We start from the raw sequence: 14,702 nt of genomic DNA on the forward strand, positions 1-14,702 counted from the left end.
GTAGTAGACTCGGTGCAGACACTCAAACATTTGAGATACAAAACAGGGAAATGTGCCCTAGCTAGGAAACTGTTCTGCACAGAAACGGGCACAATGACACTCTGAGGACTCAATGGAGCTGAAAAACCAAGGAGGGAGCACAGCTCGCAATTACCCGCCTCTGAACACAGAAAGATATCTACACCATGCTCTTGTGTTAATGAAGCTTACCCTGAAAGGTTAAATACTTCCTGTGTCACTCTGGTTTAATGTCTGTTTAATGGACAAGTTTACTGTTTCATGAAAAATAAAAAGGTGAATTAACGCTAAATATTCTGGCCACCCCTCTGGACCCTGCTGCACATGGCAGCTATGATGCACTGTGTTGTCACTGTAGCAGTCCGAACACCTCATCACACAGCTCCAGACTGAGTATCCATGATAATGCTTGTAATGACAAGTGACCATTGGTCACCACAGCCACCTGCTGACATCTCAGGCTTCTTCCAGTAACAAAGAATTACTTATTTTTCAGTGTGGTCACAAGTTCGCACTAACCAATCAGTGTTTGCCATTGTGAGCATTATGATGGATACTATACCAGCAGCATGGGGCATCGTGACTGCTATGTGTAGCATTGTCCAGAGGAGTGACCATAAAATTTGGAGTTAGCTCACCTTTTCATGAAAATGTGAACTTTCCCTTTAAGCATTTAAATAAGATTACCCTAATTGGAATGATAATGATGGAGTGTATCTGATGATATTGGCTGGAAAGATTTAATGGCTCCTACGTATTTGGGATAACCATACCAGGAGAGAAGGCGTGTTTAAAGCAGAGTTCCACTCACTCTGTAAAAAAAAAAATAAGAGTTAGCAGCTACAAAAACTGTAGCTGCTGTCTTTTAAAAAAACAGCCACTTACCTGTCCCACGATCCCACGGTGTCCTCCCTGCAGCCCATTTAAACAGTCATCTGGTGCTCCAGACGCCGGCATCTTCAGTGTGGGCACCCGGCTGTGACAGCTTGCGGCTTCACAGCTTGGTGCCCACAGCGCATGCACGAGTAGTGCTACGCTTCCTGAATGGCCCCGTAGTGTTCTGGCACCTATCACGTGTCCCAGAAGACTACGCGGAGGGAGGGTAGCAGGACAACTTCAGCTTCCGATTGCCTAGGCAATCACAGAGAAAGTGGGAGTGGGTACCTGTCAATTTCAGGTACCCACTTCCCCCCCACTCCCCAAAGATGCCAATTTTTAATGGGGAGCGGGGGACCAGTCTTTAAAGCGGAACTTCACCTTTTTGGTGGAGCTCCGCATTAAAGAGAAAGATACTGACAAAGCGACAACTGACCCTCTTATCACATGGCTGCGTTTTGTGAATGACCAAGGGGAAAAGGGAGGTGGAGACACAACACGAGCACTTAGGACTATTAGAGCTGCAGCATTCATGTTCAGCTCAGGCCAGAAGTACAGCGGTAGCTATACTGTCCAGCAGGAAAAACGTGCTTTAACAGTAGTGTAAACCAATTGGACAAAGTGTTGGAGGCTCTAGAGGTAAAGATTACACATCTAATAACTGGAAAATTTCAGTGCCCGGAGTTGGGCATTGAGGCTTCAGATTCCCCACTCCCTGTACTTACCAAAACAGTTCCAATTATGGTCTCTGCGTCAATGTCATTGTCACATGTACTGGATTCATAGAGGAAGATTTCCTGAGGGTGGGGCTCCCTGCCTAGCAATTTCCTCTTCTTACAGGGCACCTCTTCATAGCGTAAAAACCACTGTACAGTGGCATGTTTGCTGGCATGTTTTTCTGTACCTGTGGAGGGGGGGGGGGGGGGAGAAAAAAAAAAGAAAATAAAAACAGCTGCAGATATGAAAATGTGATGCTTTCTGGGATAACATGACACTCTCCAACTGCACACCTGATATTTACAAGCAAAAGAAAGAAAATAGCATGTTGACACCTAGTTGGTTTTCAAATTTTTTTGCAAATAAATATGCATGCCACACTTTTCACATATTTGTAAAAAATTTTGAAAACCATTTATCATTTTCCTTCCACTTCACAATTATGTGCCACTTTGTGTTGGTTGTTCACATAAAATCCCAATAAAACACATTTACGTTTTTAGTTGTAACATGACAAAATGTGCCAAATTTCAAGGGCTATAAATACTTTTTCAAGGCACTGTAATTTTTGTTTTCTGGTTTAGATATGCCTTAAGCATGTACAGTTGTTACTTTAGAGTGAACCTGTGCTGTACAATACACCTACAGCTCAGCAAGGGAGCTAAAAGTTTCATAACATTGGAGTTTAATTGTACATCTAAAGACTGGTAAGGTGAAATATATTACATTTGTTTCTGGTTTTAAAAACACTATTTAAAAATATTTAATCAGCTGAAAAGAGACAAAATATGCAAAAAATGAATTTTTGGTTGTTATACAGAAATCAAATTTAATACTTTTATTTTAAGCGGGCTGTAATTATTCTCAACAACGTACTTGATATGCACAAAAAAAGCTGCAGTGTCATCTACAGGCTACAGAGAGTTTGTGTCCTTTGTATCATTTCCATCCTGCATGTGGTCTTCATGCTATTTACCCAGATTGGCTGTCATGACAATCACATAAGGAACCATGCTGACTGGTTCCCAACTGTTTGAAACCTGTGGCTGTCAGTGATATTGTGGTGTCAGAACTAGGAGAGTTCTAGTTCTCAGCTGGAACGAAGATTAACATACTTATGGCATGGAGAACTGCCTATGGGAATGTTAATCTACAGACTACAGGGAGGATTAAGGACACATGCATCCAACATTGCTTCTTCCTTTCTCCAGAATTTACTTCCTAGTACTGCTGAGTCTTCTTCAATCTTCCAAATGTACCTCTAAATTGTATTCTTCAAGCAGGCATATATAATTCAATCACTGAAGGATTCCTGATTTTTCCTCCACTAACAGACAAGGCATGCATAAATATTTTACTTATTAATTTTCCGTGCCTCTTTTTTGTATTCCTTTACCTATTAAAGTGAAGTGCTTGGCTCTTTTCTTAAACTTTTACTGATGTATTTTTTCTGCTATACAATAGTATTTTTCATCTCAGATCTATTGCATATTTGTATATGTATTATTACCCTAATTTGCACTGCTTACTTTGTACAGCTCTGAATAAAGAGGATAGTGCAATATAAAGCAATAAAACTTTCATGATTATATGATGCAATGGTTGCCAAGGGGAAAAGGGTACAATTAGATTTATATGGTGGGCACACAGACATAACACAATTACAACGTGTACAACATAAGAGATATTTTCTTTAAAAAAAATAAATAAATGGGAAGACAGATGAGCTTTATTGTGCATAACCCTGGTCTGACTTATAGTATGGCTGATTATACATACGGAATGTGCTGCACAACCCACAGTAATCAAGCAGAAGTCCAGATGAAATTTATAAGACAAGTTGCATCTGCTCAGTTCTCTCAAAATGCACCCATTGTAGTCTTGCGGTTGAGGGTGGTATAAAGAGGTGGTTAAGGAGGCAACAAATCATTAGCTCACTGCCTGTCCCATGCTTCTGAAAAGCGGTCCACTGAAAACTGCAATTCAGAAAAGCATCAAGGCTTGAAGTTCGTCTAAACTTAAGCGATCGTATGATTGATGATATGCTATTCAGAGATTGAGTAATCATGGATTTTTCCTCCACTAACAAGAAATTTATGAATCATTTGCTTACCTCTTTTTGTTACAAAGCAAAAGCTAAAACAGACAAAATCACCAGCAAAGTCCACTTTTTCATATTTATAACGTACTTGAGTGAAAAACATGCTAAATTCAAAGCTTCTTGAAATCATCCTGATAAGTGGAGATAAACTCCAAGCTGACAAACTGAATATTCAAAATCTTACAATATGTGACCTGTAAAGTTCCTAGAATTTGGGATTTGAAGAGTAAAAGGTGCTTGTTGTATAATAATATACAATATATACCTTATGTTCAGAAGCATCAAACTCAAGTAAAATTCTTACTGGCAGATAAGCGCCTATTTTTTTGATAGAGTGGGGATGAGTTAGATTCTTACTGCTGTGCTCTTGCCCCGATGACCACATGAGACGTAATGAAATCTCTCTATAATGGGGTCACAGACAGCAATAAAAAACCTGCCATGTTCTCATCAATATCATCCCAAAACTAAAGATAACCACCTGCTAACACTTTTCCTTTAGACCAGGAGTCTCCAAACTTTATAAACAAAGGGCCTGATTACCAGCCTTTAGAGTGAGCCAGACTCCAACTGGTCAGTGGAAATAGAAAATGCCCAGCATAAGTGAGTAGACAATGCATCAGGCTTGGTGGTCAATTGGGGTTGAAAAAAAATATATATTAATTGTGCCCCATTGTTTGTGTGAGTGGAAGGAATTATGCCCATGTGTCAGTGGAAAGAATGGTGCCTCAATGTCAGTAGGAGGAATAATGGATTATATCAGTGGGAGGAATAGTGCCCCAAGGACTGGATAAATGCAAGCAAAGGGCTACAGTTTGGAGACCACTGCTTTACACTTTTCATAAACCAACTGAAAAAGTGCCCAGAGTGAGAGTGCCAACATTGCAAGATGTGCTTGCAAGCAGATTTTCTTACCGTCGTCATAAAGTTCTTTTAACATTGCTACAAAGGGTCTCTCTTCATCATCACCCTCAATCAGAACAAAGTCCCCCGGTATAATAGTTGCTTCACTTTCATTTGTTTCCATAACAAGTCCCCTAAAATAAAAGGTCAGGTTCAGGGTGTTACAAGTTTAAACTTAGGACCGTGTATTTAAAGCGGAGTTTCAGCTGAAAAAAAAAAAAATGAAATAAAAGTCAGCAGCTACAAAAACTATAGCTGCTGACTTTTAAAAAAAAGACACTTACCTGTCCCTCGGTGTCCTGACCACCGCTGGTTTCACCGGCTCTCTTCTCTCCCTGGCGCTGGCATCTTCAGTGTGGGCACCGGGCTGTGACAGCTTGCGGCTTCACAGCCGGGTGCCCACTGCACATGCGCGAGAAGCGCTTTGTGAATGGCCCCGTATTCTTCTGGGACCTGTCACATGTCCCAGAAGACTACGGAGAGAGGGGTTCTGGGAGAAAGGACAACTTCCGCTTCTGATCGTAGCGTTAAGTGGGAGCGGATACCTGTCAAATTAGTTAAAATCCCCCCACCCCGCTCCCCAAAAGTGCCAATCCCTAATGGGGAGCTGGGGACGAAGGCATAAAGCGTAACTTCCCTTTATGAGTGGAGCTCCACTTTAACCGGTTCCTGCCCGGTCTATGGCCAGATGGCAGCAAGGTGAGCACCTCGTCCCTCCGGGTGGACGCTGTATGGCGTCCTTCCAGGCATGCACAGTTTGCGCGCCTGCAGAGCCATGCAGCGGCGCAATCTGTCACCAGCCGTGTACCTCGGACACGGCCGATGACAGATCTGTGTACCGGCCCCGTTGCCAGTATCATGTGACCTGCTGTGACCAATCACAGCAGGTCACATGACAGTTGTATATAATGGATGGCTTCCTTTCATGCCATCCATTGTATACAAGTGTGGCTAGCTGTGAATGGTCACAGCGATCACATGCACAAGCTGGGCCAATCACAGCCCAGCTGTGTCATGTGATTAGCTGTGGCCAAATCACAGCTAAGCACAAAAAAAAAAAACCCTGAATGAATCGATTTCATTCAGGTAAATGCTTGCTTATAGCAAAGTAATTCTTTGCTATAAGCAAATTGTGTAAAAAAAAAAAAATACTGATCACTTCCCCCAAAGTAGTACAATGTTACTATGATAACATTATACTACTTTGGTCATAGTAACATATGAAGAAAAAAATCTTTAAAAAAAAGAAAAAAAATTTAATAAAAAATAAAATAAATTTTTTTTTAAAAAATTATTTTTTTTTTGTACTGTCACCAGTGTCCCTGATCACCGCCATGCCAGTTATATGATGACGTTGTACTGCACTGGTGACCATATTTTAAAAAAAAAAAAAAAAATAGTGAAAATCATTTTTTTTTATTTCTTCATTTCTGAAAAATGACAAAAAAATTACAACTTCAAAAAACTCGCTATGCCTGTTATGAAATATGTCGGACTGTTTACTTTGCAAAAAGTGGTCATTTGAGGGATATCTGTACTGTTCTGACATTCTTGGACCTCAAGAAATTAGATTGGCCGTCAGTACTTCAGGATTGATCAATATTCAGATCTATACTATAGTTTGTGAACTCTATAACTTTCCTACAAACTAAATAAATACTAATTTGGGTTATTTTCACCAAAGACATGTAGTAGAATACATTTTGGCCTAAATGTATGAAGAATAATTATTTGCAAACTTTTATAACAGAAACAAAGAAAAACTTTTTTTTTTCAAAATTTTCTGTCTTTTTTTGTTAATTTGGCAAAAAATAAAAATCCCAGTGGTGATTAAATACCACCAAAAGAAAGCTCTAGTCTGAAGAAAATGATAAAATTTTAGTTTGAGTACAGTGTTGTATGACCGCGCAATTGTCATTCAAAGTGTGAGAGTGCTGAAACCTGAAAATTGGCCTGGGCAGGAAGGGGGTAAAAGTGCCCGGTATGGAAGTGGTTAATCACAAAACTAAAAAAAAAAAATCAAAATCACTGTACATGGACATTATGTAATAAATTATAAAAAAACATTTACCCATAGTGAATGTGTAACTGTTTCCGGTCTTTCATCACTGGTCTCCCATGCCAGTTGTACACACGTCGCCTTTTCACTCTGGTAAAGTACTTTGTCATGATTTCTGTATCAAAGAAAATCAGTTAGCCAAAAAAGTAGAAGCATATTATACACAAATTGTATCCAGTTAGTCACTGGTCCTGTCAGTGGATCATACAGCTGCCTATATTGTATTGCTAAGAGGCTGTAACTAAAAAGGGTTCTATGGTTCTTATTTATTATATTATTGTGAAAAAGCATCTACCATCTCAACAGAAAGAGCTACTGTACACACCACCTTAAAATGAACATACTCCCAAGTTTTGTTTTAGGAGGACTCTGGTGGATATAAAAAAAAATCTCAAAGACTGAAAAGCAGCCTCACAGTGGCCTGCTGGAAATCACCACCATCCCAACAAGACATTTTCAATTAGGGATCCTTGGAACCCTAGGGTTCCTCTGGAGGTTACCAGGGTTTCTGTGGGTTGTGGCTGATTGACCTCTTGTTTGATGGTGCAACTTTCTTTGGGTTGTGGCTGTTTGACTGTTTTCTTGATGGTGCTTGTAGTCAGGAGTGTGGAAATTAAAAAAAAAAAAAAAAAAAATCTTGTTCAAGGGACTAAATGGGGGTCCCAAGCTACTTGTCCTGATTAAAAAAAACAAAAAAACAATACCGTATTTAAATAAAGTCTTTATTTATAGCAACTTACGAAACCGACCTAAAAAGCTTACTTTATAAAAAAAATAAAGTAATACCACAGGCAACGTCATGAGGCTGTTTATATGCATGGATATGCTTGGTTATATTAGAGGAGCTTAAACTTTTAATATTGCACTGTTTATCTCCTACCCACCTCCCTGCCTGCCTCCAGCATCTCCAACACACGGGACTAGCAGGGACGGGGGAGATCTTGCAGTGGGATGAGTGCCGTTTGAGTGCCCCTGAGGATAGGGGAGTGTTGGGCTCTCAACGCTCAGCAGAAGCACATTTGCTGAGTAAAAGAGGCACCGGACCCAATGAGAATAAAGAAAGGAAAAAAAAAAATGTATTCCTTCAGGTTACCTAATTGCTAGTACGAGACCCAGAGCGCTCGGTGAGAGCTCCGTGTCTGTGCTGGGGGCACACTGTGCGGTGCGCTCCCAGCACAGAGAGATATATATCCAGCCCCACTTTTGTGAAGCCACATATATGCCCTGCTGCTTGCCCACAGCAGGACTAAAAGTACAAAAAACATTTGCCAGGTGCCTCAACAGCATGTCCCGGGCACTGGACGATATGAATTGCACATCCCTAATCTACAGTTCCAGGACCAATGCCACGTGGCAAAGCCATCAGTATGACACCATTAATCTTTTTAAAGAAAAAATCGTCCTATGCTGCAAACCTAATATTATAAACTAAGAGTGGCTCCTCTTTTTAGCTGCCTGTCAGGGTGGCATCCGGACCACTGCTGTGAAGGTTGCAGTATTCCCACTGACCACCAATGTAAGGAGCATTTTTCCCATTGGACTACAACAAACTGGTTTTAGCTCGAGTTCCCCGAAACCTCAAAATTATTTTAGGGGTTCCTCTGCGGTAAACCGGTTGAGAGACTAATCCAGATTAATCAGGCTAGGCAGAGATGAGTAGTTTTTTTAAAGTGTATTATTTTTAATCTTCAGGGAATTAAAAACAAGCTCATGGCTAAGCTTGTTTTGTTCAGCTGGATTCTGGATTTTCTGAAAAAGTAATCAGGTCAGTTGAGCGGCTTGATCATTCTTACATAACTCACAGGTGGCACCATGAAAAAACTGCCCTGGAGGCAAAGTGGTTATTATACAATTTACCCTCTTAGGCCCCATTCACACCTCAGCGTTTTGTAGCACGAAGCTCAGGGGAAAAAAAAAAATCAATATTACTCTATGGAGATGGTTCACATCTCCACTCCAAGTTCCCTGAAGCTCAAAAAATACTTTTGTAGCTCAAATTGGGCAGATCTGCACATTTTTGGCTCGTTTTTATTCTCATACAAAAAAAATTATTTTCTACTCAAATAAAAATGTTAAAAAAAATAGTAATAATATATGAATACATAAATGTAAAATAAATACACAAATAAAAAATAATTAACCCCTAACCAAAAAATTAATAAGAATAATAATAAACACCTGAACAAAAAAAAATACAATAATAACTACACCACCAAATTATAATTATTTTATAACTTTTTTTTAGGTTTTGGGGGTTAAGGTTATGGGTTTATTAATTTATTACTACAAGTATTTATTTATGATTATTTTTACTTATTTGTGTATTTATTTTACATATTAATAATGTATTTTTGTTAGGGTTTGTTTATTATATTAATAATAATTTGTTTAATATATTTAGGGTTAGGGAGTTAAGGTTAGGGGTTAATTATTTATTACATAGTATTTTTGATTATTTTTATTTACTTGTATATTTAACATTATCACTGTAACAAAAAAATAAATAAAATAAATTATTATTATTAATAATACAATAATAAAAAAAGAAATAAAAGCTGATGGAAAAGCTAAAGCAGAAAAACCTAGCAAAAATGATTCAACAAATGATATTTTTCTCTATTGGCTAACATAAAAATGCCAAAGCTCAAAAACGGTGAAAAATGTGCAAAAAATCATGATAAAATATGCGTGAAAAACGCTACGCTCAGATGTGAATGGAGCCTCAAGCCTTGAGATCTTTAAGCCTTTGTTAGGACAGACAGTGTGCACATCTCGTTTACAGCTAATACTGAGATCTGCCAACACAGTACAGACAGGGTTAATTATGAAAACTTAACTGTCCAGCCCCTTCCTTAACATTACACAGAAGCCAAGTAAGATTTTTAAGCATGTGAAAAGGTAAGCAGCAATTTTTTAAGCTTTTTTTTGGAAGTTTTTCTATGGGAATGAGAATATGTAACGAAAAAACCAGTTAGACTTATCGGTAACTCCTTTTCTACAAAGCTTCCAGGACAGCCCCTTGAGACGTTGAGCTCCTCCCTCCGAGATAGCAAACATGTAAGCCCAGAACCGCTTCAAGAACCACAGAAAAGCACTAAAAAGACGTAACCATTTATGCATACACATACATTACTGTACAATACTAGGGTTGGAAATCCCGGCTGTCCTGGAAGGCTTGTAGAAAATGAGTTTCCGGTAAGTCTAACTCTGGTTTTCTCAAAAACATCTTCCAGGACAGCTCCTTGAGACGATAATCATAAACTTTCCCACTAGGGCTGGGCTACTTCCTCAAATGGAAATCTCCTTTTAAAACTACCAGAGAAAAAGCATGTAGACCCTGAGAACATGCTTAGACAGACATATGTCCTCCTCCTCAATCTCTAAGGTTTCATAGATAGGCTTAAGGAGGTCATCTACATCAACAAGGGCCAAATTGTACCTGGAACCCCTGGAGGAGTAACCTTCTACGTCATCTATCTCTGAGCCAGACTCAGCTTGAGAAGAAGCAAGAGACCTAGGATCCTCTTCTGGGTGCTCCTCCATTTGGCTCAATGCCTCCAATACCGCAGACTGGGTCCAAGACCCCAGCAGCGTATTCATTCTATCCAGCAAGGACCTACATGACTGAAATGTATCCATCATGTCTTCCTTAATGGAGGTGAGAACCTTATAGCAGGCTGTAAATGACTCATCCTTAGACTATCCACGCAACTGCAGCATAAGGGTTTTCCCCAAGCTGAACCCAATTTCACCGCAATAACTGTACACTTCCTTTTGGGGCCCTGATTTTGTGTCTTGTCCTAGACTTTAACTTAAAATAAGTAGAAACACAATACAGAAGACAATTAGCCCAGGTTCCCCATCCCAAACACCCCGGTGTTAGGGGAGAAACCAGAAGTGTGCCCCACTATCACCTGAGGCTCAGAGACTAGGAGAAAAAGTCAGCAAGAGGGAGCCAGCAAGTCCCCAAGCCTACCTGGGAGAAGCCCGTGCTTGAAGAACCAGGGTCCACCTGCTGGGGGGGGGAAGCAGCACCCTCCATTATGTTCCTTCTGGTGTTGTAGCCACAGCCTCAGCTGGGTCTATTCACCCTGCACCAGTCGCCTGAGCATTGTTGCCTGCGCTGTCCATGGAGATCGAAACCACGAGTCTCCAGGCGCCCACCGATGACGTCACCATGACCGGAACTTCCAGTTAACCAGCTTGGAGTGCAGGGCTCCACCTCCTGGAAGTTGCGCCAACCGATTCTGCCAGTCCCTACTGGCGGTGGCGTTTGACATCCTCAGCGGTCCTCCTCCTCTGAGGACTGGAAGGCAACAGGAGGGCAGCCCCACTCTTCTCTGAGATGGAGGGATCGCGCCGGGCAAGGAGGAGGTACTTACCTAGACAGGAGCCACCAGCACCGCTCTTGAGACTAGGGCCCCTATACAGGTTCCTAAAAGTGCAACCTATCCTTCTGGAGGAAACGCAAATACTGAAGAGGGAGGCCTGGAGTTCCGCCTTTTAAGGTTCTGGGCTTACGTGTTTCCTGTCCCAGAGGGAAGAGCTCAATGCCTCAAGGGCTGTCCTGGAAGATGTTTTTGAGAAAACATGTTTTCCCAATTTGGCTGCAAAAGTAGAACTACACTGTAGCCTCCCTAGCGGTCTGATTATGTCAGTATTTCTGTGCTCAAAGCGGTACATTTTTTTGCATGGAAATATGTTGTTTTTTTATTGTAGGACTGTAATTTTTAGGAATAACTCACTGAAATCTGTCCGAACAAGAGTCTAGTAAACATTCCAGGTATGATAAAACTTGAAACACGAAATCATAACTTATAATATAATAAATAATCATAAAAAATAATATAATAATAATAAATTTAATTCAATAATATAATCAAACCAAAAACACTGAAATTTGAAATATAGCGCCAAGTTCGCACATCACTGAGCAAAGTCGCAAAATCATTTTCAGTGTCTGATGATGAATTTCCCCCACGAATCATTATCACTCAATTCTGCAAGTGGTTCTAATTTACTATCGCTGTTCTCTAGTTGGTCTAAAACCGATTTTGACCTAAAGGGACGCTTTTTGGACGCCATGGACGTTTCTCAGTTTCCAGGCAGAAAGAACGGTAAAAATGCAGGCAGGGCACAGGACAAAGCACTCGGGACAACATGTATGTGAAATGGTTTGATACAGTAATGTAATACTATGTGATTTTAGTGTATTTAGTGAATGTCACTTTTTGACATTTTTTAAATTTCCCGCCAGTTCCGTCCCCCGTACGTCCCGACGCCACAGGGAACAAAACCCGGAAGACAGATGCCGGCATCGGTCGGAGGACATTGCCAGGGACACTGCAGGAGGGACATAGCAGGAGCGCAGGACAAGGTAAGTTACGAAGAGATCCCAGAGCAACGCTGCAGGGTATTCCCGAGTAACTCGGGGTTACCGCTTGTGATGCTGAAACTTTACCCCGAGCTACACTCGGGAATACCTCCAGGGAGGTTAAGTCAAGGGTAGGTATCCTTGGCAATCAAGCTGTAGTAGAACTACAAAAGCCATGAGGCAATACAACATTGACGGGGAGATTTACTAAAGATGGAACACTCAAAATTTGGTGCAGCTGTGTATGGTAGCCTATCAGCTTCTAACGTCAGCTTTTCCAATTAAGCTTAATAAAACCTAGAAGCTGATTGGTTTGTATAGAGAGCCACACCAGATTTTGCACTCTCCAGTTTTGGCAATTAACCCCCACATTGCTCCCAGAGACAGAAGCATTATGGGATTTGTAGTTTCACCACAGCTAGAGCGTCAAGGTTGCCTACCCCTGCTTTAAGTAAACCTATGCTGTGCCTATGTAGCAGCACTCTCAACTCTCTTACGCTCTCTCACTGCTCTGCTTAGCTGTCAGAAGAGAGGAAAGGAAGCCCTAAGGCTGCATTCACACTTGAGCATTTTGTAGCTTGAAGCTCGAAGCTCCAAAAAAGCTCAAACTTTAAAAATCAATTGCGCTCTATGGTGCCTGTTCACACTTGATCAACAGGCACCATAGAGAACAACTGATTTTTTACGTTTGAGCATTTTTGGAGCTTCACGCTACGAAACGCTCAAGTGTGAATGCTTCCTAAATCCCAGAAGATCAATTATGTCCTCGATGCCTTTTTTTTTTCCCCAGTAGCCACTGCAGTTGAAGTGAGGCTGGATAGGCACAACTGCGTGAGCAATGTCCTTCCATGCCTTCCCCTGCCTACTGCAGTCCTTGTAATCAATGTCCCTGGGATCACAGAGCAATGTCCTTTCACACACCAGCCGTATCAGCGCTTCCGCATATAGCATGGTCTGGCCTGCTCTCTCGATTTTATCTGCAGCCGGGATAGATTAGATGTTGCCAGGAGGAGGAGACTGCTTGGTCTACATAAAATACATTCTCAATACATTGCCATTGAAGTATATGGGGCAGCTGCCCCTTTTCAAGAGTAGTAGTATGAGCCCCATAGAGAACAATGTGATTTCTTCTACTGTCATGTGATGGCAGAAGCACTATAAATCCCATAGGTGTGAATGGGGGAGAACGTTTACCAAGGTAGGCTATCATCCTGAAAATGCCAGTTGCCTGGAAGTAATTTTACAATCCTAACCCTAAACAAGCACACAACATATAAAAGTCCCACCCCCTTCCTTTAGTTTATGCCAAGTAACGTAAAACTAACTTTTTTTTTTAGTTTTGAATAGAGTGGAGATGGATTAGAACATGTATCTGGTTTTTATTGCTGTCTATGTCCCCATTCAAAAAATGCACCCTCTTTATTTGCCCAGTTTACAGTTGTCCTTGAAAGTGAAAGAAATCCCAAAAAGAAAATCACAAAGTTTTGGTTGTCACCAAAACGGTAATAGAGGGGATGTCTTCCAATGGGGACACTAGTTCTAGAGACAATCAGGGATTACCTCTCACTGCCTATTCTGGCTATGGGACAGGAAGTGATGAGAAATCTCCCCAATGGGATGCAGATGGCAAAAACTGATAGGGGATTACAACCCTTCCTTACTCTATCCAAAATGGAAGAGAAAAAAAATTTGCATTTAGCACTACTTTACCACTTCATGACCGTCCGCCACATACTGCAGACAGGAGGCCGCAGTAGGCAAAGCAACAGACCCGTACGTCCCTGCCTTCTTCCGGGTGTTTATATACTAGTAATGGCGGCAAGCAGAAACTTATAGCAGGACTGCGGCGGGCATTCTGACACTAGAGGGGAACTGACTGTCACTGACATCCCCAGTGACACCAATACAGTGATCAGTGCTAATAAAAAGGCACTCACACTGTACTAATGGCACTGGGCAGGAAGGGGTTGACATCTGAGGTGATCAAAGAGTTAACTGTGTGCTGTATGTGTTTTACTGTGTAAGCAAGCTGCTTTGTATGGCTCTGCTATACAGAGTCATACAAAGCAATGTGCTAGAGCTGACAGGGGAGAGATCTGTATTGTTTACATACAGGTCTCTCCCCCGTCGGTGATACACGGCAATCACTGGGTGCTGGCGGGGAGTCACCGGCCAGGACCCTGTGATCGACAGGTGAGGCCGTCAATGGCGGCATTGGTAGGGCGTGGGCCCCCTACCCCAAAAATGCAAATTCATATATATGTACCATATTTTTCGCTCCATGAGACGCACTTTTTTCCCCCCAAAAAAGGAAGCGAATATAATGGAGCGAATATAAAGCGGCCGGTCCGATATTTTTGCGGCCACCATGTCAGAATACCGGGCCGGCCGCTCAGCTGTTGTCTCCTGCAGGGCCTTACCTGTTCCTCGCTCCAGCGCTGCAGTCTTCCCGCGCTGGCTTCTGTGACAGCCGGGTGCCCACTGCGCATGCGCTGCGCTTTGTGAATGATCCGGTGTCTTCTGGGACACATGAAAGGTCCCAGAAGGCGCCGGGCCATTCACAAAGCGCAGAGCTTCTCGCACATGCGCAGTGGGCACTCGACTGTCACAGAAGCTGGCCCGGGAAGAAGAGGGAAGGCAACTCCGCGGAAGTG

The 14,702-nt window shown here is 41.7% G+C and overlaps 1 protein-coding gene across 1 annotated transcript in view; it reads right to left on the bottom strand.

The window, feature by feature from the left end:
* The window catches only part of ORC1 (origin recognition complex subunit 1), a 49,235-nt gene that overhangs the window by 31,451 nt on the left and 3,082 nt on the right, over positions 1 to 14,702 (bottom strand). Inside the window, exons 2-4 of the mRNA XM_089666595.1 lie at positions 6,687 to 6,789; positions 4,628 to 4,749; positions 1,620 to 1,798 (exon numbers count right to left, since the gene is read on the bottom strand). Coding sequence (XP_089522721.1) covers positions 1,620 to 1,798; positions 4,628 to 4,749; positions 6,687 to 6,784 — 399 coding nt within the window. The 5' untranslated portion in view covers positions 6,785 to 6,789. The remainder of the gene's footprint in view (positions 1 to 1,619; positions 1,799 to 4,627; positions 4,750 to 6,686; positions 6,790 to 14,702) is intronic.

This window comes from Staurois parvus, unplaced genomic scaffold (genome assembly GCF_062004578.1).
Source record: "Staurois parvus isolate SC_StPar_1 unplaced genomic scaffold, SC_StPar_1.0 ptg002753l, whole genome shotgun sequence".
Lineage (NCBI taxonomy): Eukaryota > Metazoa > Chordata > Amphibia > Anura > Ranidae > Staurois > Staurois parvus.